General features: G+C 37.6%; 1 protein-coding gene across 5 annotated transcripts in view; it reads right to left on the bottom strand.

Moving 5' to 3' along the window:
- Positions 1-23,868, bottom strand: part of tafa1b (TAFA chemokine like family member 1b) — a 195,468-nt gene that overhangs the window by 27,007 nt on the left and 144,593 nt on the right. For all 5 annotated transcript variants that reach the window (XR_005623111.2, XR_016148486.1, XR_005623109.2 and 2 more), the window contains exon 3: positions 5,761-5,901. Coding sequence is in view for 1 of the 5 variants with exons in the window: in XM_039673543.2 (XP_039529477.1) it covers positions 5,761-5,901 (141 nt within the window). In the remaining 4 variants the exon portion in view is untranslated. The remainder of the gene's footprint in view (positions 1-5,760; positions 5,902-23,868) is intronic.

Here is a 23,868-nt window from a genome sequence, read left to right as displayed (position 1 = left end):
GGCTTACATATTCAGGAGCAGATCACTTTTTTTATCTCTAAAGTGTGTTTTAGCATGATTATTACTTTAACCATTCAAACTGGTTTGCTGGACTGGTTTCCCAATCTGGACAAGCCTGTGTTTAGAGAAAAGTGCTAAAACTCTGTAAAGCCAGGCAACAGACCACTTAAACCACGCAAATTTGTGTCTTCCTGCCAGTTTGAATGAAATATTTTAAACATACAGTATATGAACTTTCTCTGCACAAAAAAACTTCATATATTTTGTTTGTTGTTTACCCTTCAGGTGGAGAAAGAAGGAGAATATGTTTTTGCTATCCCATTAATAACTTTGCATAAAACGACTTCTAAAAAGTCAGACGACAGGAGGGCGAATCTCCAAATTTAGCCACTCTCTCTTTGGCACGTGTGAAGGATGTGAACCCCATGCCCACTCGCTGACAGATTTTAGTAGGGCGACACAAATTGTGTGAGTGTGTGTGTAATAGAGAGAGATGAGGCAGTGAAAAACAGTGTGTGTGCTGCAAGTGTGTGTGGGGTGTGACTATGTGCATAAGCGCACTCGTGTGTGACAGCAGCAGTGTGTTCGAGTCCATCCCCGCAGGTCCTCCCTCAGGTCTCCGTCAGGCTCAGCAGACAGAGTCGTTACTCATAAAGACAGTATTATTATCAAGCAGAAGATGAGTATATAACCAGGCCAGAACACACATAAGGGAAGCAGAAACTTCCTCCACATCTGTATCACTCGACTGTCTCGATTTCATGAAGAAGACGCAGAGCAAGGCTTCATAAATCAGCATACACTCACTCAAACACTCCTGAAGCTGTTTACATGTATTCCTCTGATGAATAATAATATTGTGTTGGCTTACACAAAAAAACAGACATGATACACAGGATATAGTTCAGACAACATAATGCAAATAGTTGTAGCATCACACAGTGGAAAACAAAGGCTTGCATGTAATTTGCCAATCCCTCAGTTGTTTGTTACTATATTGAAAATATGGTAAAATTATATCTTTAATTTGAATCAACAATATTTCTGAAAAAACAAAGCCTGTCTGCATTAATTTTGAGTTTCCCACTTGTGAATATGATTTCACTTGGTCATTCATGTGCTCAGAGCTCACTTTTACGAATACTGTGAATTCGGACACACTACTCATTTTTACCAACTGATTCTCTTCTACTATAGTAAGAAAGTATATTTGGATGTCGGAGCACCTATGCCTACTTCCCATCTGACTACTATGCATATTCATTCTATATAAAAATAACTTTTTTTTGCCATCTCAAAGTCATTCCTCATGAAATGTAGAGACCAGTCAACTCATCTTTAGTTACAGTATGTGCCGCTTTATAAAATACAGACTGTTTCAAAGTATAGCGTCACAGTAATAAGCTGGACAATAACAGAATTGATGCAAGCTTCATCAAATATGACACAAATTCAAATTCAGCTATAAGCAGCTCTACAATATTGCAAAACTCAGACAGCATGCCATTTTGGATGGCATAGTTAGATGACGTTATCGGATCCTAACCCTACCCCAGACCTAAACCTACCCCTAAACCTACCCCGTCATCTAACCAACGTTAAAGGTAAAGCGTCAGTTGTATGACGGCCCGGGATCGTCATGTAACCGACGTTTAAGGGTACCCTAAAAAGGCGGATGTTGACGTATGGTCAAAAGACGTCCCAAGACGTCAGTTATATGACTTCTTGGGATGAGACTGTGTTACTTTAAACTGGTGGAATGTTGTATTGTCCTATCAGGGTTCAGCATTGGTTTTGTGCCAAATTTCTACTCCCTGTCAGATTATATGGCATAAAACTGGAGATTCCTGTTTAAAAAAAAATATGATTAAGATTTCACATTGCCATGTCTAAATTTCACATGGCCATGTCATAACCCAAATCCTACTCTTAGAAAACAGAGAATTCATATTTATAATCTGGTGACTCATATGTGCAACCATATGTAGATGGCAACCGCATCCAGACAGTCAACTCCTCACACATCACTGCCTAGTCTGTCAACTTCGTTCTTTATCTCACCTGCCCGCATAACAAGCTGCCTAGCTTGATCGATATGCTAGCAGATGTGCAGGACCCAGCCTTCCCTGCAGGACACGCGCATAGAGGCATAAAGTGTGAATCTTTTTTTATGCTATTACACAGATCACATCAGTATGCCGCAAAGAGAATCACATGCTCCAGCTCTAGTACCACCCTCAATGTGGTCTGTTGCGGAACAGGGGGGTGAAATCACCTTATTGAAAAAAAAAAAACCTATACAAAAGACAAATAGTGGAATCACAAGCTTGAAAAAGACTTCTGGGGAATGGATAATGTGATGTAGCACAAAAAAGTGACCTTTCAATGTTGAAAAATGTTGTATTCTTCTGATGGAAGGGAGCTGAAGTGCAATACTAATTTACAGTCGCTTTTGAAGATGTGTGTGTTTTATATAAACCTTATAAAGTGTGTACACACACACCTTAAAAGGTCCCATTAGTAAACATTATTATAAAATATGCATTAGTAAATGCTGAAATTAACATCAAGATCAATTAATGTTTTAGAATTTTTCTTTTTTAGATCATTTTAACTAACATGATTAACTAATGTTAGCAAGCGGAAAGTTGTTGCACACATGCATAGATTACATATATGGTCACACTTTATATTACATGTAGCCTAAGGGCCCTATTTTAATGATCTGAAACGCAAGTATCAAGCGTGAAGCGCAAGTAACTTTGTTGGCGGGTCTTGGGCGCTGTTGCTATTTTACCGGCGGGATAAATGACTCTTGCGCCTGACGCAAGTTTAAAAGGGGTTGGTCTGAAATAACTTCATTATTCATAGGTGTGGTTTGGACGTAACGTGAAATAAACCAATCAGAGCACCATATCACATTCCCTTTAAGAGCAGGTGCGCATGTTGCATGGCGGATTGTTATTATTATGGCGAATTTACCAGGTAAGGTGATTTCACAGTCTTCAGATATTTTTTTCCTGGTTTTTGACGGACAAATTTGTTAGATGTCCTTATATATATACAGTATATATATATACATATATATATATATATGTGTGTGTGTATTGCCACTATTTTTCCGGGGGTCAACAGTGTAATTATAGATCTAGTTACAGAAATTACATGCAGGTATTTTACATTAATTTAAAGTGGGAACATGTATCTATGCAGCATATAGGCCTAAATAATTATGTACATTTTGTATCTGCCATAGACATCTTAAGACTCAGGCTTTAATATTAGGTTGAGCTCATGACACACACATAATGTAAATGTATTTGTACATATATTTTTTTTTTTAATAAATATTTATTTAAGTGTTCCCAGAGGGTGATCTTGATTTAGTGGAGAGGTCATGTGGGCCCCCTTGGCATTTGCATCAAATTTGAATAAATCCTCTAAAATCACGTCAAGGTGACAGTTGAAGCGAAACGTCATATGAGGAAAGCTTTGAAAGTCTGTTATTCCAAATTATGCTTGTCTAAACTTATAATAGCATTCACTTTTGCATGGTCAAATGGCTCACATAGGAATAGTCTAAGCACGTTTTACACCTGATGCAGATTGAAAAAGAAAACAAGACAACAAGGTACTGATGCAGTTTGTAGAGTTCATTTTTTACTTTTGTTGTAATAGTTCTTGTCTAGATACGAACATATCTTTAATATTTAGTAAGTTTTGTCATGTCATTCATTTTCAGACCTATATGGCAAACAAATTGCGCATCTTTTAGAGTCTAAATTAAATTAAAATAAACCAAAAACAGTCAACAAACCTTTTCATTAATAATTATATGGACATTAGGAGAAATCTTTTAATGGAGAAAACCTGGAGAATATATACATTTTTTTCCCAGAACATTTCACTACATCCAATTGTGAAAATTACTTATGCACTAGCCTGGTTAAAACCAAATCATTCTCAATTGCAACTGAGTTATGGTCTGGCAAAGCTTCATAGAGAAATCATTTCCAAAAGCGCGTCACCAACGGACGTACTAGCTCAAATGCCTCTGGACGCAATTGGATAGACCTAAAACCAACCAGAGCGATGAAGGAGATGATGCATGCAGAGAAACGTTCGTCTGTTACAGAACAACTTAGTTTGAATAAACGAGCAAATACTGATTAGCTACTTGCTCTACGTTTATTTCAAATTAACAGCAAGACAACTAGAAGTGAATGTGCTTTCCATAAAATAAATCACACACAGTAAACAAAACATTAACAAAAAAACTTTACAATGAATTTAGACACGCATTGAGACGTACATGCTCAGGCAGATTCGACTCTAAGGCCTTGTTTACACTGTCAATGAAATGTGACCCAATTCCGATTTTTTGCTCATATGTGACACAGATCCGATTTGTTCTATGACAGTGTAAACAGTAAAAAAAACAAACAAAAAAAACGCATGCATTCGGATATTTCCAGATCGGTTTCAGGCCTCATTCATATGTGGAAATAAATCGGATATGTGCCAATGCGACTGTCATGTAAACAGGGCAGATCGGATCTTCTGAGGCATTAGGTGACGTCTCCGCGGTTTAATGACGAGAGAAACCCCCGACGTGCTTCTGCAAAGGGATGGATGGCCGACGATACGGTCTGTACGGGCACGGGAGGTGTTTTCACAGGATTGTAAATGTGCCGAAAATTGTTCATTTACATTTATTTTAAGCATTTAGTAATTTATTTGTAATAAACACTTTAAGTGGGCTATTTAAAACGTGCTAGGACTATTAACATGCTCAATTATATTTTTAAAACAGACGCGCAGAAGGTCTCCTGAGCGCAACTCCACTGTCAGTGTTGTGTAAGTACAGGCTCTAGGCAGTTTTTTTTTGTGTTCATTTACATTTGCTGTCTCTGTGCAGGCTCTTTATTGTATGACAGTGAACAGCAAAGTAATCCCTTTATTTTAAGGCTAAATGTCCCATAGATCGGTCCATTGCAGTACAAATAAAAGCAGTATCAATAATGTCAAACATGTGAAGTGCAGTCAAGTTCGGGTGTGTATGCTGTTTTAACGAGTGTTCTCACCGATACGCGTGTGATTCGTGGAGTTTTAACGAGTTTTATAGACATTGTTTCTTATTCAAAAGTGGTGTTTTGCAACTTCGCATATCGCAGAGCATGAAGCATATTTCGTGTTCGTCCATGTGTGCAAGATAATTTAACCCTGTAAGCATGTGCGATATGTTTCAGATACGGCAAGTGTAAACACATGAATTGGATATGGGCCACAATTTAAAGAACGTGTAAACAGACAGTTAAAAAAATCAGATATAGGCAACAAATCCGAATTGGGCATCAAGACCTGCAGTGTAAACGAGGCCTAAGTTGTTCATCCTCGGACGCGGCACCGTGGGTGCTGTTACAAAAAAAGCGCCAAGCGAAACGGGGTCTTGCCGGTCTTGCGCACCGAAGAGGTCATTTTTGCCGCGCACACCGTCACACCCCTAGTTCCTTGCTGCACTGTTGTCCTCGTGTAAAGCCCGCCCAACGTTTCTGATTGGTGCTGTGATTTCGACGGGTTAGAAATGGGCTTGAATGAGCTCTTTGCTAAAATTGCAGATTAAATTGCAGAGCAAATCTAAATTTGTCGGAAGTTGTCTGGGTTTTCCCAGGCTACTTATGCACATAAATGATGCTAAATTTTGGGTAACATGAAATTTTTTAGCATATTGTTTCTGCAAAGTCAGATCTGGATTCCTACCGTCTACACAGGAGGGTTTGTTCCTTGTTGTGCCGGCCACTTTTCCCGGTAAACACGAGCACTTGACCGTCTGGGAGCGTTCTTCAATGCGGTTCTTGTTGCAACACCGGTGCGCTGCGATGACCTCACATGTTCCTCCCTCTGTGGATACAGACACACACGTACATCAGTGGCACATATGAGATACTCCACCTTCGACATAGTGCCAGAATAAAGTGCCAGAATAAAAATGCACATATTTTAGTTTGATCTGAAGCAGTTTGATACATGACATGCATTAGAAATACACATTTTTGGTAACACACACCAGAGATTCAAGCAAATCAGTGACAAGTACACATTTGAGTCAGCAGTGAGAGAAGAACACGATTTCACAGAATCCACGGCCTATAGAAGTAAGGAAGGTTTCTTTGAACTTTTAGCTTCCATACTTCCATAAATATGACAAAAATTGAGCAGCAAGAGAAGCCTCATTTCTATTAGCGTGTGGGTTGTGTATGAGTAAAAATGGTTTCAGCTTACTTTACAGCAGGAGGGTCAGCCAAATAATATTCCATATAATATTCAAATAATAAATTCTCACAAGGACCAAAAAATAAAATATAAAGCAAGCATAAATACATCATCAAGTTACCTCCAGCCAAAGCAACAGTTAAGAAGCTTAATTTCTTTACATTTTAAATATTTCATTATCCCACACTATATATAGGCCTACTACATAAAATATAAATATAAAATAAAAATATAACTACAACTTAAAATAAAAATATTGTATCAAATTAAATAAACTCACATCATATCACTCTGCTTTTATAGTGACCCAGTTATTGGTTTGGTTACAATTTATTTTGAGATGTCCTTGTTACTATGTAATTATACATTAATTACTGTGTAATTACACAAGCACTGAGTAGTATTAATTAATAACATACTTACTATAGGGTTAGAGATATGATTGGGGCTTAGTTTAGGGTTAGTTGCATGTAATTATGTTAAACGTACTGTTATTATTACTAAAGTAAGTACATGTAACATGTGTATCATTGATTTCACTTATATTCTGTTCAGAAACCTTACACTTTTCCACGTTTTGATGATCATCCGTCATTAATTATCAACAAGATTCAGGTTCTTTTCAATGGTCATTAAAAAAGACATACAGCATGAAAGTGATAAAAAATTCCTATCGAAATATTGATCCTCATTATATATATATATATATATATATATATATATATATTCTTTCTCTTCTTTTTTTTCATCTTCTCTCAACAACCTCACCATTTCTCTGGTAATTTACTAAATCAGTGGTACAGTATATATCTTTGATTATTACTTTTGCTATACATATATTATATATAATGAGCATTGTTCTACACATATTAGGAAATTTATAATAGAGATATACAGATACTCAAAACAATTTTGCACACATTTTTCACATAATTACACCTACTTTCTGTTTTATGTGTTTTGGATTGATGGTATCATCTTGTTTTGTCTTGTATAAAGCAATAAAAATAAATATTGGATGGGAACACTGAACATATTTTCAACAAAAAATCAAGATTATTTCCTATTTTTGTCGGCATGTGGGTATTTTATAAATATTTACTTAAATCCATGATGGTAAGAAGACGAACGAAAATAAATAAATAAAAAAAAAGACCTGAAGCCTCTGCACCTTAATTAGATTAATGTCCAAAGAACGTCCAAAGTCATCAGTTAAAACAGCATTAGAGCAAATGGGCCTTGTAAAAGCCTCTAAAGAGAAAATTATAGGCTCTTCAACAGACTCTTACTGCTAGGCTTTCTATGTAATTACCATGTATTCTTTCTTCTCCCTGTGTTGCAAATTGCCCTTGAAGCATCCTGATTATCTTATCTAAATGACAAGCCTTTTACCCTTGTGTGATGTAAACAAGGGCTTTTATGAGGAGCGCAAGAAGGTGAGGGTTCTGTCATGGTTTGGTCTGAGAAGACAATGTGGAGATATACAGTAATAGCATTTATATGACTGAATAGGTAAGACTCATTTTTAATAAAGTGCCTTGAGACAGTGCAATTATGAAGTCCTCGCAATCATTTCCGTGCTATTTGCCCTTCAACATACACACTTCACAGGATATCTGCAGCTGGACAATATGCACTGCGGCAAAGTGCACCCCATTGTGACTAAAAGAGGAAAAAAGAAAGTGAAAAGATCAGAATGCGCAAAAGCTACTAGTGGGTCACCATAACAATAGCGAGCACCCTGAGCTGGGGGATTGATGAGAGGTAATGGTTCCCCCCTCAAACAGTGGGCTCCCAGCTCCGCACCAACACCAAGTAAGGAGAGAACAAGGGAACAGAGGAGCACAGAAGCGCAGGACGGGAAACGAGCAAGAGGGAGGGGAGGGAGCTCTCTCGCTGGGCCAGGCCGGACCGGTTGAGTAATGACATAGCTTTTGGAAGCGCCCCTCTCACACAATTATAAAGTGGCCAGGTAATTCAGCTAGTGGGGTTGCTGCAGCAAGGCCCTCCATCAGATGCTCCCCTTTCTCCAACACCCGAGGAAACCCTCTTTATCTTCCCCTGACAGATGTCCACCCATCCGCTCCCACATCCCTCAATTACACCACAGCTCATACGAGGACACACCAGAGAAATTGCTCCATACTGAGCGAGAACATATGAAGAAGAGGGAAGGAAAATGGAGAAGACGTTGTTCGCCCTATTTTCCACCAGTTTTTTCGAGATGCACAATTTATCAATTTCACATTGATTATTGGCGGATAGTTTTGAATTTAAGTTGATATTGGATATTTGGTAAAAAAATGAATAAATTTGTATGTGTACTGGTCAAAATTGGATAAATACAGTGTGGCAATAGTTAGAGATTGAATTTATCAACATCATTCAATATTTGATATACCAGCCAATATTAGCATATATACACATATATATATATATATATATATATACATATATATATATATATATATATATATACATATACTGTATATATATATATATATATATATATATATATATATATATATATGAAGAGTTCAGATGCAAAAGCCTCTAAGTGCCATTTGAAAATTTCTTCTAGAATGATCATTTTTATCAATCTTATATATTCAAGTTCAGTAATTTCACTTAAATGACAATTAACAGGTAATCTTCATTACAATTTAAGTGAAATTACTGAACTTAAACATACAATATATATATACATATATATATTTGATATATATATGTTATTCAATATTAAGATATTTTTCTTCTACTTTCAATATTGAATAATAATTGGCTGTTTTTTTATTTACAGATTTTTTTTTTTAAATATAACATATATTAATGGATATTTGATCATGCATTTTATCATGCATTTCCCCTATTTTCAATTATCTAATGCTTACCTAACATTAATCTTATAAAACAATAGGCATGATTGAATAAGTCACAGTAAATCTTTAGCAAATCTCAAAATTAATATAAATTGTTGCACATTGTACATTGATTTGGTGCCTAAATCACAAACATTTAAAACCACTGATTGTACCTTTTAGTAATTATAGTATAGTATAGTATAGAAGTTCAATGGTAATTTATGCTATTACTAACTTATTTACTTGGTATATCATTTTAATACTGCCGATTTATCAGTTACCATCTATAACAGAGAGGACATTACAGTGTGCTTTGCTTGATCTCTTTGCCTTTCCAGTCTTTATCAAACTCCTGCTTCAGGGTCAGAGTGAGCAATGTAAAACTAATAGTGCTAGGCCAGCGATGGACATGATTACCGTTGCTGCGCTGTCATCAGTCCTCACATTTGAGCAGGAGGCATCCATTTGTTCCAGCGTGTTTGGCAACACAAACGTATGTCTCTCATACCTCTCATTAAAACATCAACCCAATCATGCTGACAGGATTACACTCAAAACACTCATGACAGCTCATTCTGGACCTATCACTACTGTGCTCTCTATAAACTCCATAATATCTCAGTGTTCACAGAAATACCTGAAACCACAAAAGATCTCCTCAAATCCCCCAGGACTTTTTTAACCTCTGTTAACAGCTTTAAATGCCTATTGTCTATTTGACTACTCCGTATATGGCTTTCCAATGCTTTCCAAAGATTCTCATACTTATTCAGTTAGAGTGAATCATTGCTCCCCATGGTGTTTTTATTTGTCATTATTGCGGAATGTGGATTTCCATGAAGATGTGAATGGCTTGCCATGAGGAATAGGTTCTTTACGGCTCTGTCTAGCACTAAAGCTTTAAAATCCAGGCTAGTTCATTGATCCAATACTGGCCCAGAAATGTTTTCATCTTGGTTTTTGACTTCAGAAAACGAGCTGAGACACAAAATGAAAAATTGTGGACTTCTACAATATTCACAAACAAACAAACGGCCATTAAAATGTGCTCTGATAAAACGACAAAACATTTACCTGGAGGTAATTGAATGTTTTAGCTTTTTCTCAGCCAGAAGCATTTGTGACCAGAGGGAGACAGTATAACAAGCCTTAAACACAACAAATTGCTTAAACTGTCGACCTGTTTGCCATGCGTCAAAGCACTTAAAGTAGGATATATTCCTGAAACAACATTTCCACTAACCAATGCGTGTCCTCTAATTTTAGGTATAGAGTCAAAGCAGTGAAAGAAAAGCCAGAACCCAAGTACTGAACACTTCCTTTTAAAAAAAAACACTGTGCTGACCTGGCTTGACCCTTAAATGCATGTTTCGCCAATCATTATTACATATTCGGGTCTTTAACGACCAGGATCTAACACATACAGATCTCTACCTGTCGCGATAATAGAAAATTCCATATATTAGAGTACCAATTACGAATAAAATAAAGCACATTTTGTTACCTTTTGGAGTTTGGAAGGGTTCGGTTTGAGCAGATATTTTATTGCATCATCACTGTCCTTGTCAGAGCTCATTTTCCTAGTACTTTCAGCACCTGGCTCACTCTGTGATCCCAAACATTTTTTAAAACTATCATTTTCAAGATCTTCAAAATCAATATTTTGATCGCTGACAGCTTCTTCACCAGATCCACCATCAGTGACATTAATATTTGACTGCATTCAGTACATATTGAATATTACAATATTATTTAAAAGAGTATATTACACAAAAATAGGAATATAAAATGCAATAAATGTTGATTTTAGGAATAGGAATAGAACATAAAAGTCAGAAACAAAAGAGATTAAAGATTATGAACAGAATAAAAATACATCTAGATGAATAAAAACAGCCAAAAATGCCAAGGACAAAACTGAGTATGATACAACAATTACAGGACAAGACTCAAACAACACAGAAAACAGAGTTTAAATACACAAAGGGTAATAGGCAAATAAGACACACTTGGGAACAATCAGAGAACAAATCAACAAGAAAACTACAGAATGACTTACAAAAAGGAGACCAGACAGGGATTAACTTCAAAATACACACCCAAGATAACACAGTCTCATCCCAAAAAGTCATATAACTGACGTTTTGGGACGTATTTTGACCATACGTCAATATCCGCCTTTTTAGGGCCCCCTTAAACGTCGGTAGATGGCGATCCCGGGCCGTCATACAACTGACGCTTTACCTTTAACGTCAGTTAGGTGACGGGTTAGGTTTAGGGTTAGGTTTAGGTATGGGGTAGAGTTAGGATCCCATAACCTCATCTACCGACGTTTAAGGGGGCCCTAAAAAGGCGAATATTGACGTATGGTCAAAAGACGTCCCAAAACGTCAGTTATATGACGTCTTGGGATGAGACCGGGTTGAGCAAGACAGGTAAGATAACACAGTCTTAAAGAAATTATGAAGGAAATAAAATAAAAGCAATACAAAATAAAGCATATGACAAAATAGAGATGACTTTGTCAGTGGTTTACAGAAAAGGCGTAATGACACTTTCAAAGTGAAAGAAGTGTAGAAATCTAGTATATAAAAAAATTCTGCATTGAACAAATTAGACCAAAATTCATCAGAATGAACACTCTCTAAACGAGAGAATATAGAAATATAATACAAAAAATAAGATAAGATTACAAAAAATAAAAACATATTTAAAAAAGTCCAAAGCATTACAACTATTACACTTGATAAATTGGAAGTCATTGATTATATTTCTCACATGAAATGTGTTTAACTGATTTGTGCGACTTTAGGATTGATCGTCCCAATGTTGACTAAAGGGTTTAACATATGTTACCACATTTTAATGATTGGCCCTCAAAACTCTCCTTGCCCATAATTGCTTCTGTTATTAATCTTGCACAAGCTCAGAGATAAATCAGACCGCAGAGAACATTTACAGAACACTTTTATCCAGTAACAATAAAACGCCTTTCAGTATATCTGTTTTATGTGCATGTTGCTGGCTCAAATCGCAAACGATGTGACACAGAAGGTCTATTTCCTTGCACGGTATCTTATTGAGTTTGACTATAATGGCTTGAGGTGAGTCTAATGGAAGCTAATAATAGGTTTACCTACCGCAAGGAGTCTTTCATTTGGGATTTAATGCTTTTTACATCACGTGGCAGCATAAGTGTGTGTGTGTGCGGGTGTGTTTGCTACATTAATCTGTATGTGGGTGACGGCGAGAGATCAAGAGAGGCCAGAGAGGCAGCTTTTTGTACAGCCATCAGACAGGTGGACATTAAACCATCATACACTGGCACCATCTGTGCCCAGAATGAGCGTGGGGTAATGATACTTCTGGACTGTGAGCTAGCGCAATGTTGAATTTCACAGAAGACAAATGGTCATTCCAGCCCTGCTGCTGAGGCTAAACTCATTCACACCATGTTTCTGTTAGCTACTTCAGGTAATCACCACTCCATTAACTGTGCGAATGTGTGTGTAGGTGTGAGAGAGTACGGGGAGAAGATCTCTTTGCTTTATGACCGTGTGCTTGGGAATTAAAGGAATAGTCGTTGCTTTTTTTTTTCTTTTTTTTTCTATCTTTGTGTTCCACAGAACAAATATAGTAAGGATTTTGATAAATATATGAATGGTTTTGAACTATATGAGAGTGAAGAAATGATGACATAACTTCCATTTTTGGATGAACTATCGCTCAAAGGTAAGTGATGTCAGAAGCATGCTTGATACTAGTAAAATTGCTCATTTCTTGACATCAGTAAATGCTTTAGCTAACATGAACTAACAATGAGCAATATACTATTTCATGGCCTGTTCACATATCGCTCAAGTTCGCTATTTCAAACGCACTCATTTTTTCCAAGCACATCCACGCCACCTCAAAACATGTCAGATGAAAACATCTCAACTTTTTTAGAATGCTGCAAGCGCACCGTAGGTCATGTGACAAGAACCAACCACAGCAAACGGATATTTTTTTTTTGAAGAGTGCATGTGTGAACATGCTCTAGTACATAATACGGCGTAGAGCATGTTCACACGTGCACTCTTCAAAAATAACGCTTTAAATCAAACTAAAAGACGTTAATGACATTTGTATTCTAAATAAAAGATACAGATTGTACTGCATGTTGATTGAATCTGGAAATAAAGCAAAATAACTGAGAAAAATGAGAAATAGTCCTCAGATGCCATATCCGTCATTTATAGCAAAACTCCAAAAAGCACAATGTACTCTGATTGGTCGGCTGGATAAGTGTGTTGTTATTGGTCAACAGCTTCAAGCTTGTTTAGGAGTCAGGTCCCTGATTATAACCGACACGTTTCAACACACTAACAGAACTCAACTAGGTCTCTTTTTTTCATTGAAAATAACTCTTTGGAATGGTAAGTTTGCAGAACTTTTTAAGCTTAAACAGCAACATTACACACTAAAAAATGATGTAGAAGTATTGATCATTGTTCTTTCATTGTATTATTTTAACATAGAAACCTTATTTTAAAGTGTTACTGCAAAATTAACCTCTTCTTCCTCCTACATTTTCTCCCTTTCCCTCCCTTGAGGTTATGTTTGAGGTGGGTCACATCAATCAGTTCAACATGGTCATTCTCCCATCAGGCCTTTCTAGACCCAGGGTTATTACTGTAGCACATAGAGCTTACCTTTAAGGGAATCAATGCTTTAGTGTTTTTGTTGAGTCAAAGGCTAATTAAAAGCACAGTAATGAAGGAGTGTGGAATGGAGCAGTGGAGCAAAGGGTTCAGAGTAATTAAAACAGCTCTGACACACTTTTTTCCAAGCATTCCTCTTGCTGCTTACATGGTGTCCGATGGATTTATTTCTGCTTGTGGATATAGATAGTACGGTGACTTCACTTCACTTAGTTTTTTCGTGGCTACAACAAATCAACTTGTGGGAAGATGATCATATTTTGTGGTCACAACATTATTTTGTTGACGTAACGCCATCCTTAATGTATGTTATGGCCGTAGTCTCGATATCCTATGTTAAGTGATAAAAAGCACAAATCCTGTTCTTTTTAACTTTTAACACATCAAAAAATCCCTAAAAAAATTGTTTCTCTCCCCCCGACCCTTTACTAAAATAGTTGCTCATTTGCAAACTGGTGCTGTTTAGTGATATCAAGAACTATAATGACAAGATTAATAACAGGAAGAGATGTGTGAATGTTTTCACATTGTGGTGACAGGAATACATGTGGTAAGTGTCATACCTGAAAATCCAACACACACTTGTGATTTTTAACAAGAATAATTACCAGAGTCTCATTTCCATCACAGGATTAATATCAGTCATGATAGAGCCTGCAATGTATAGAGTGCAAGAGAAAGGGGGGTAGTTGGAGGAGTTAGACAGAGAGCTGGGAGAGAAAACACTCTGATTAGAAATTACTCTAGTGTGGAGAGGTACTCATTCTCAAATGGCACCCATTAAACCGTAATGTATTGTACAGGCAAAGCACACAAAAGTGCAGCTAACCAGACTAATTCACGGTTTTCATCAAACATGGCTTAATTACAGCACAGCCTGAAGGAAAGTGACTCTAATGCTTTTATTTTCTGAAGTTTACAAGCTATTTTATATTTATCAAATGCTCTCTCTCTTCACCAGTCTCTCAATCAGAAATTTTGAGGGTGTCATGATTCTGCCCTCATGTCCTTTTTCCAAGCACATCCACACCACCTTAAAACATCTCAGATAAAAACATCTCATCACAACCATTTCTAGGGTTTACAAAGAATGGTGTGAAAAGGGAAAAACATCCAGCGGCAGTCCTGTGGGCGAAAATGCCTTGTTGAAGCTAGAGGTCAGAGGAGAATGGGCCGACTGATTCAAGCTCATAGAAGAGCAACTTTGACTGAAATAACCACTCGTTACAACCGAGGTATTCAGCAAAGCATTTGTAAAGCCACAATCTTGCAGCGGATGGGCTACAACACTCATCTTCACTACAAATAGAAAAAAAAGAAGCAACAATTTGCAAGAGCTCACCAAAATTAAACAGTTGAAGACTGGAAAAATGTTGCCTGGTCTGACGAGTCTCGAGACATTCAGATGGTAGAGTCAGAATTTGGTGTAAAAAGAATGATAACATGGATCCATCATGCCTTGTTACCACTGTGCAGGCTGGTGGTGGTGGTGTAATGGTGTGGGGGATGTTTTCTTGGGACACTTTAGGCCCCTTATTGCCAATTGGGCATTGTTTAAATGCCGCAGCCTACCTGAGCATTGTTTCTGACCACGTCCATCCTCTGATGGCTACTTCCAGCAGGATAATGCACCATGTCACAAAGCTTGAATCATCATTTCATATTGGTTTCTTGAACATGACAATGAGTTCACTGTACTAAAATGGCCCCCACAGTCACCAGATCTCAACCCAAAAGACTCAGAGCATCTTTGGGATGTGGTGGAAAATCATGTGACTTTGTGCCCTGGATATGCATCCCATGCAGCTCCAGGAACAGGACATTTAGACGGGCCATAACTGTTGTTAAAATGTTCTGTTGTCTTGAATTCTCTTATTCTAAAATATTAAATGAGTACTGTTTTTGTGCCACCTGTTTCTAGGTCAGACTTATGATACTTTCATATCAACCAACACAAACCATGCATAAGAAATATTTTTTTCTTCAAGTAAAACCAACTGAGTCTGTTTCAGTATTGCATTCAGAGGCTTCTCTTATTGATTAGCATAAGAAATTTAAATCAACACGCTTCATCTAAGGGAATATGAACGAGCTGTTATCATGCATTTATGTTTAATAGCTTCAGCTTTCAGCGCTGGCAACCGAAATTTAACTTCTCATCTATAACACCCATCTGAATTCCATCCCTGCATGCATTTAAAGGGTTAGTTCACCCAAAAATTTAAATTATGTCATTAATGACTCACCCTCATGTCGTTCCAAGCCCGTAAGACCTCCGTTCCGTTCATATTTGGAACACAGTTTAAGATATTTTAGATTTAGTCCGTGAGTTTTCTGTCCCTCCATTGAAAATGTATTTACGGTATACTGTCCATGTCCAGAAAGGAAATAGAGACATCATCAAAGTAGTTCATGTGACATCAGTGGGTTAGTGGGCGAAAATACATTTTGGTCCAAAAATAACAAAACCTACGACTTTATTCAGCATTGTATTGTCTTCCAGTTCTGTTGTCAATCCACGTTCACGAGTCCGCAGTTACGCTGGTGACGTAAGACGCTGCTGACACGTTATCTTGTACGTCCGTGTATCCGGGTTCAAGTAAATATGGCTGGGCAAAAAAAATGCAAGTCTTCCTCTGTGTCGAAATCCTTTTATTCATGTTTGCGAAGATTGTTTTGTTTACAGCGTGTGTCTCCCTCAGACTGTAAACAAAGCTTGGGCGCATCAGATAACACGTCAGCAGTGTCTTACGTCACCAGCGTCACCGAACGAGGCTTGACAACAGTACCGGAAGGGAATGCTGAGTAAACAATGCTGAATAAAGTCGTAGTTTTTGTTATTTTTGGACCAAAATGTATTTTCGATGCTTCAAATGTATAACTAACCCACTGATGTCACATGGCCTACTTTTCTAATGTCTCTATTTCCTTTCTGGACAAGGACAGTATATTGTAATTCATTTTCAATGAAGGGACAGAAAACTATCGGACTTTAAAATATCTTAAACTGTGTTCCGAAGATGAGCAGAGCTCATGGAACAACATGAGGGTGAGTCATTAATGACATAATTTTCATTTTTGGATAAACTACCCCTTTAGCAGTACATATTTACTCCTAACAGCTTAAAATGAAGCCAAAAGCCTGTTTTGAGCTCTGTAGAATCATAAGATAACTCACGACATGTTACTCCCTCTGGGCTGACATTAATTTTGCTCACATGACATATTTCTAAAAAATGTGCAGGGAAATGAAGCGTGAATGGTACAAAGACTAAATGTGGAGTTGTCTGGAGCAATCTTATAGCTCTCACTGGCTGGGGAGATAATAATAATAATAAATAATACATTTTATTTAGAAAAGCGCCTTTCAAGGTACCCAAGGACACTGTACAAAATTGGCATAGTAAAGAACATACAAAAGGTATAAAGTACACTGTGAAGTATACAGTACATAAAATGACAAGATGGAGAGAAAATATAAACACCCTCAAATGGCACACATGAGTGCACTGAACAAGAGGTGAAGACAGTGCAAGCAAAATCAGCGGGCTGACAAGTAAGCTAAACTAAAAAAAAATGTGTTTTTAATTTGGTTTTAAAAATGGTTACACTTGTACTTTGGCGGATATCAAGTGGTAGGGCATTCCATATTTTAGAACCTGCCACACCAAAGGCCCTGTCACCCATGGAGCGAAGTCGAGATGAAGGAACTGCTAGGAGACATAGATCACTAGAGCAAAGGGTGCGGGATTGCAAATATGGGGTGAGGAGATCTGATAGGTAGGATGAGGCCAGATTATGTAGGGACTCATAAACAAGGAGAAGGACTTTATAATGGATGCGGTAGTGGACAGGAAGCAATGTAACTGCTGAAGGACCGGAATAACATGGTCCCAGGGCCTGGTGCGGGTAAGCACCAGGACATACTGCAGCCTATTTAGGATTTTTTCCAGAATGCCGAGAAATAGAGCATTGCAGTAGTCAAGCCTTGATAAATGCATGTATAAGTGTTTCAGCTGCAGATGAGTTGAGCGAGGGACGTAGTTTGGAGATATACTTTTGTGATGAAAGAAAGATGTTCTGGTGATATTTTGAATACGTGACTCAAAAGAAAGAGTAGAATCAAAGATTACGCCCAGATTTCTGACTTCCGCAGAAGTTGTAGTGAAATAGCCAGGGATTGATAGCTGCAGATTTTTACGTTTTTTTTTAGAATGTTAGGGGTGGAAATAAGAATAGCCTCTGTCTTATCTTGATTAAGTTTGAGAAAGTTTTGAATCATCCAGTTTTTAATAGCATTCAAGCAGCTAACCAGATTGGATAATGACAATGAGTCAGTGGACAATGTGTCAGTGGGATTGGTGTGAATGTACAGTAAATCTGAGTGTCGTCTGCATAACAATGGTAATCTGGCCAATAGGAAGGATGTAATTTATGAACAGCAGGGGACCTAGGACAGAAGCCTGGGGGACACCATGTAAGAGGGGTGAATTTGGAGATCTGAAATTCCCAATTGAAACAAACTGTTGTCTATCCGTGAGATATGATTTGAACCAGGACAGTGGAACACCAGTGATGCCAAGCAAGGACTCCAAACGAGAAAGTAAGTGGTTGTGACAAACAGTGTCAAAGACAGCTGTAAGATCGAGGAGAATGAGAATACTGACATGGTCTTTTTAGTCACAATGTGAATGTGAATTACTTCAACATAAAAAAAATCATGTTAGAACAACAGGATTTTCCAAATGTTGTTTTGTTTTCTGGACAAAGATTTGTAATCTTTACTCATGCATGCACGAATACACAATTGATTTCAATGTGACAAATGAACATTTTAAATTAACCCATAAAACATGAAAGTATTAGGCAATCAATTAAGACATTTGTCCTTGTATACAGTGGAACCATTTTTTTGGCAAGTGTTCTTTAAAATTTAGTCCAGAACCCTAGGGTTCTATAAATAACCCAAATGAACCTTAAACGATAGATACATTTATTGTTAATAACTGATAATTTGCTGTACAAGACATCTGTAGTTGCCTCAATTAAATTCTTGGCTGAATTAGGTATTTTAAATGTATAGAGAATGAACAAATTGACAAAACAGTGTTACTTTGGACAATTTGAAGACATTAGTTTAGAGAACCTAAATATCTGAATGCATTTAGTTGCTTTCAGGGTTTGAAATTTAACTCTTTCAATCACCGGCCAATTTGACTATATATATATATATAATTTTTGGATTTCATTCATTCAGTTCTTATTCAAGCACATCCAGCCATCTCCTCCCTCCCTTTCTTCCTTTCATCCTCATCTTTTTCACCAAAAAATTATTTGGATGGAGAGATCAATACAGTACAATATACAGTAAAAATAACAATGACTTTTCTGTTAATTAAATGCTTTTTTATCTTTTTTAATCTTGTTCAAGTAAGCCAGATATGCGCAGATTCTGCGCAATACGCAGTTTTTAATATACCATGATGACTCACGAGTTGAGCAGATTTGGCTTACATGACTTACATGGGGCTTACCGCCTCATTTGCAGTGGGTATCATCTGGCGGGTGTTAATTTCAAACCTTGGTTGCATTGAAATTTTAAGTTCTCTCAACTTTCCCTTGTCCAGGTCAAATGCCAGGACTCACACTTTGTTGCTCATTCAAAACAAGAAGCTTTCTCATACTGTAATATAAGGTGGCAAACTGTGTATTCACATGCCAGTATATCTCAAGTAGCTCCTCAGAAACCTGAGTCACAGGAGGGACTAAACTAAAAAGACTAAAAAGACCCAGGGCCCTATTTTAACGATCTGAAACGCAAGTGTCAAAGCGCATGGCGCAAGTAACTTTGTGGGCGGGTCCCGGCGCTGTTGCTATTTTCCCAGCGGGATAAATGCCTCTTGCGCCTGGCGCAAATCTAAAAGGGGTTGGTCTGAAGTAGCTTCATTATTCATAGGTGTGGTTTGGGCGTAACGTGAAATAAACCAATCAGAGTGCCATCCAACATACCCTTTAAGAACAGGTGCGCCAGGCGTCAGGAGCGTTTACAGCCGATGAGACCAACGTTCTTGTCAGGGCAGTGAAAGACAGAGAAGTGACGTTGTATGGGGATGGGAGAAATCCTCACATATCAGCGTCGGTTAAACATTATATACGTATGTTTCTTGCAACTATTGGGCAAACAGGTCTGATCCTTTAGTACTACAATTACCCTTTAAAAAAATGGGTAAGGTTTTTTCATCTTCATGTAAAGCACAATGATTTCCCTCATGTTTTAATATTTTTCCTTGTTATAATGTATGATTTGCAAAATAAAAACTGCTGCATCTGTGTTGATGAGAGAATCAAACTTCAAAGTGTATGCGCGCTGTGCACCCGCAACATTATGGCCAAGCATGCGCGCATAAAATAGCATTATGAACAACGCGCAACGCGCCACTGACTTTAAACCAGGTTTTTTCTGGTCAGAGGTGCAATTGTTTTCTGGAAGTGTAAAATATCACCAGGGAATGTTTGCACCGAAACACGCCTCCTTTTTGCGCCGATCCGCCCAGGGAGCGCAAGTTCATTTCCTAGTTTACCGACGTGCGTCTGTGGAGGGGAAAATCCCGCTTTACGTGGGTGCAAAATAGGAATGAGACATGCGTTTGTGTATAAAGTCATTTGCGCCGGGTGCAAGATAGAGCCCTCTGAGTCAACAACAACATGCAAGAATAGCCAAAGGGCCCATTGGTAAATGCATTAAAAAGAGGCAGCTTGAAGCTTATCAGTTCATGGTCCTGCTGCAAATTTATCGCCTGTCTCAGAGCGTTTCCGCGATGTCAGGAAAGCTTGAAGGAACAATTGGTTCATGCAAACGAACATGACATGTAGCTGTTTCCGGGAATTTTCCAAAAGCTGTAGAAGATCTGTGTGTTTTAAGACTAGGTACACACCCACTCACAGACTCATACGAATATCTGTAACCTCTTTTTAGTACACATACCCAGAATAACCTGCAGCTGAGTTCTGCCTCCCCTGAGAGGCGAAACAAGCAAATACATACAAGTAAATACACACCAGCCAGTGGACACATGCACCAGTGGGTGCTCGGATCAGAGAAAATGCATGCACACATTCAAACATAGCCTCAAGCAAACAGAATATGAGAGCTCAGAGAACCTGGGTGTTTTTCAGACGGAGTCAACGACCTCGCCACAGCTCAGCAACACAAGTCCAGCTTGTTTATTTACATGGACACACATTGCTTTATCTCTCAAAGTTTCCCCTACCTATAGAGCCGGCAGCATGCATGGACGATTTACACATCAAACCAAACAAAACAAATAACCTTTCCTGTTCAGTCCACAGGAGTAGATGTTGAAATTAAGCAGATAAGAAACGTCTTATTTATTCCTGCAGGAAACCGTGTTTGTTAAAGAAGCAATAGGTGTAACTCGAGGATGATATTACAAGAAAAATATACCATTGCTATGTATTTAAAGTCAATACATACATTTGAGAGCTTTACATTTTATTTTTGTTTTATTGTAAATATATTTAAAAATAAAAATACTTGTGACATTAGCAATAAACTCCAGCCATTTCACAAAAACTGAATATTTTTTTAAATAAATGCAAACAATACATACATAACATAATATATATTAATACTGCATATATATATATATATATATATATATATATATATATATATTTTATTTATTTATTTATTTATTTTTTTAAATACAGGGTGCGCGCGCACACACACACACACACACACACATACATGTCTGGATTACTATCTTTGTGCGGTCTCTCCATAGATGTAATTTTTTTTATACTTTTTTTTTTTCTAAACAGTTTTCTATCCCCTTACCTTATTTAGCGAACCCTAGCCAACTTTCTGCATATTTACATTTTCAAAAAAATCTCATTCTGCATGATTTATAAGGTTGTTTCCTCATGGGGACCTCAATTTAGGTCCCCATATGAAACGAGTCCCCATGAGTCACTGTGCATTCAGGTTGAAGTCCCCACCGGGATTGAAAAACATGTATGAAAAACACCGATTCCACCAGAATACTGAGTTCTTAAAGAAATGCTTTGTATAAACATGCAGTCCCTGCTGCATCCAGACTCGTCGTAAAAAGTAATGGAAGAGGTAATTACACCAAAAATAAATGGGCTCTATCAATCCTTAATGAGTGTCACAAAATAGCTTTACACGACCCACGCTGTCTTACGGAGCCCCCAGCACCCAAAGTTACTCTAAATCAACTCTAACACTACCATGAAATAACCACAGCCTGCTGGGGACTTCAGCAACAGGCCTTAATAAGAAAACTGCAGAAACGGGGAAAAGAATGATGCCTCGCACTTCTAAAGAAAGAGAGTTGTGCACCAAACCCGCATATTTACATTGAGGTTACACTTAGGTCAACGGCTGATGGTGCATTATGGGATGCCTGTTACTCTAAATGGAACTGCAACATTCACAGATCTTTTCAGACATTTAGGAAATTGAATTTGGGCAGGGACACCGCTGTAAAAACTGCCTAAAGAAGATGGGTTGGTTCCCATGTTTGCTATGCAAATTGCATTACACTTTGCACATGTTAAATATCAGTAACTTTTCTTATATTTATTTAGTGAATCAGGTTCTTAAGCATGCAGCCAGTGCATGCAAATAAACAATGTATAGATAATATATATATATATATATATATGAAGAGTTCAGATGCAAAAGCCTCTAAATGCCATTTGAAATGTTCTTTTTTAATGATAATTTTTATCAAACTTGTATTTTAAGTTCATTAATTTCACTTAAATGGCAATGATAATTACCTATTAATTGTTATTTAAGTGAAATTACTGAACTTAAATATACAAGTTTGGCTTTTGCATCTGAACTCTTCATATATATATATATATATATATATATATATATATATATATAAAATCATATTATCAGGAGTTGTGAATTCCCCTCCCTGACCAGTCTGACCACATGATGAGAATAACCAGCCTGTTCTCATCCCAAGGCGTCATATACTGACGCTTTTGACATTTCGTCTACATCCAACGCACATGGCACCCTTTAGCGTCAACATGGCCCTGTTCACACTGCAGACAAAAATGGCCCAAATCCGATTTTTTGGGGGTCAAGTGACCAGGTCAGACTTCTTCAGAGATAGAGTGAACACTCAAATCTTGCCCAGATCTGATTTTTTTGAAATGAGATTTGAATCAAACACAGATCAGATTTTTTTTCAATGCGTCCGCAGTGTGAACAACCAAGGATTTAATGTGACTCTGACGTCAATCTACAATCTGCGCCGGCGAGTAAGCACTAGACAAAACAGACACAGTCACAGACAGTAACATTAAAAACTTGAATACAGATGGAGAACAGTGATGGTGGAGCGAGTCAATGGAGGGAGAGTGAGGTGTTAGACCTAATTAATATATGAAGAGATACTTCAATTCAAGTCAAACTTGAAGGTTCCTACCGTAACCGGTCCGTTTTTGAAAAAAAAAAAAAAAATAGCACACAGGATGGAGGAACGGGGACACCGGAGAACATGGCTGCAGAGCCAAAGGAAGTTGAAGAGTCTTAAATGTAATTTTAAAGAAGCAAATGATCTTTTACGCATGCGGGTTAGTTTGAAACATGCAAACAGTTCACATTGGAATCAGATATAGGCCACGTTTTAAAAAGGTAATGTGAACAGCCAAACCAAAAAATCAGAATTGAGCATTAAGACTTGCGGTGTGAACAGGGCCTATGAGACGCAGATATATATATGGGCCAGAAGGCGCCTCCTAGTGGTCTAACACTAAACCTACCATAACCGAACAAAGCTCTGTGCGTGTTATATTGACGCTAAAGGGTGCCATGTGCATTGGATTTAGACTAAATTTCAAAAGTGTCGCTTTACGACGCCCTAGGATGAGAACGCATTGGAATAACTGTGTATACTTGAGTGAAAAAAAAAAAAATACAGCAGAATAAATGAATTGTATTACAATCCCAATGAAATGAATTCATT

Source organism: Pimephales promelas, chromosome 21, assembly GCF_988280905.1.
Source record: "Pimephales promelas chromosome 21, fPimPro1.hap1.1, whole genome shotgun sequence".
NCBI lineage: Eukaryota > Metazoa > Chordata > Actinopteri > Cypriniformes > Leuciscidae > Pimephales > Pimephales promelas.
Note: the sequence above shows the minus strand (reverse complement) of the source record. Positions and strands in the feature narration are given on the sequence as shown.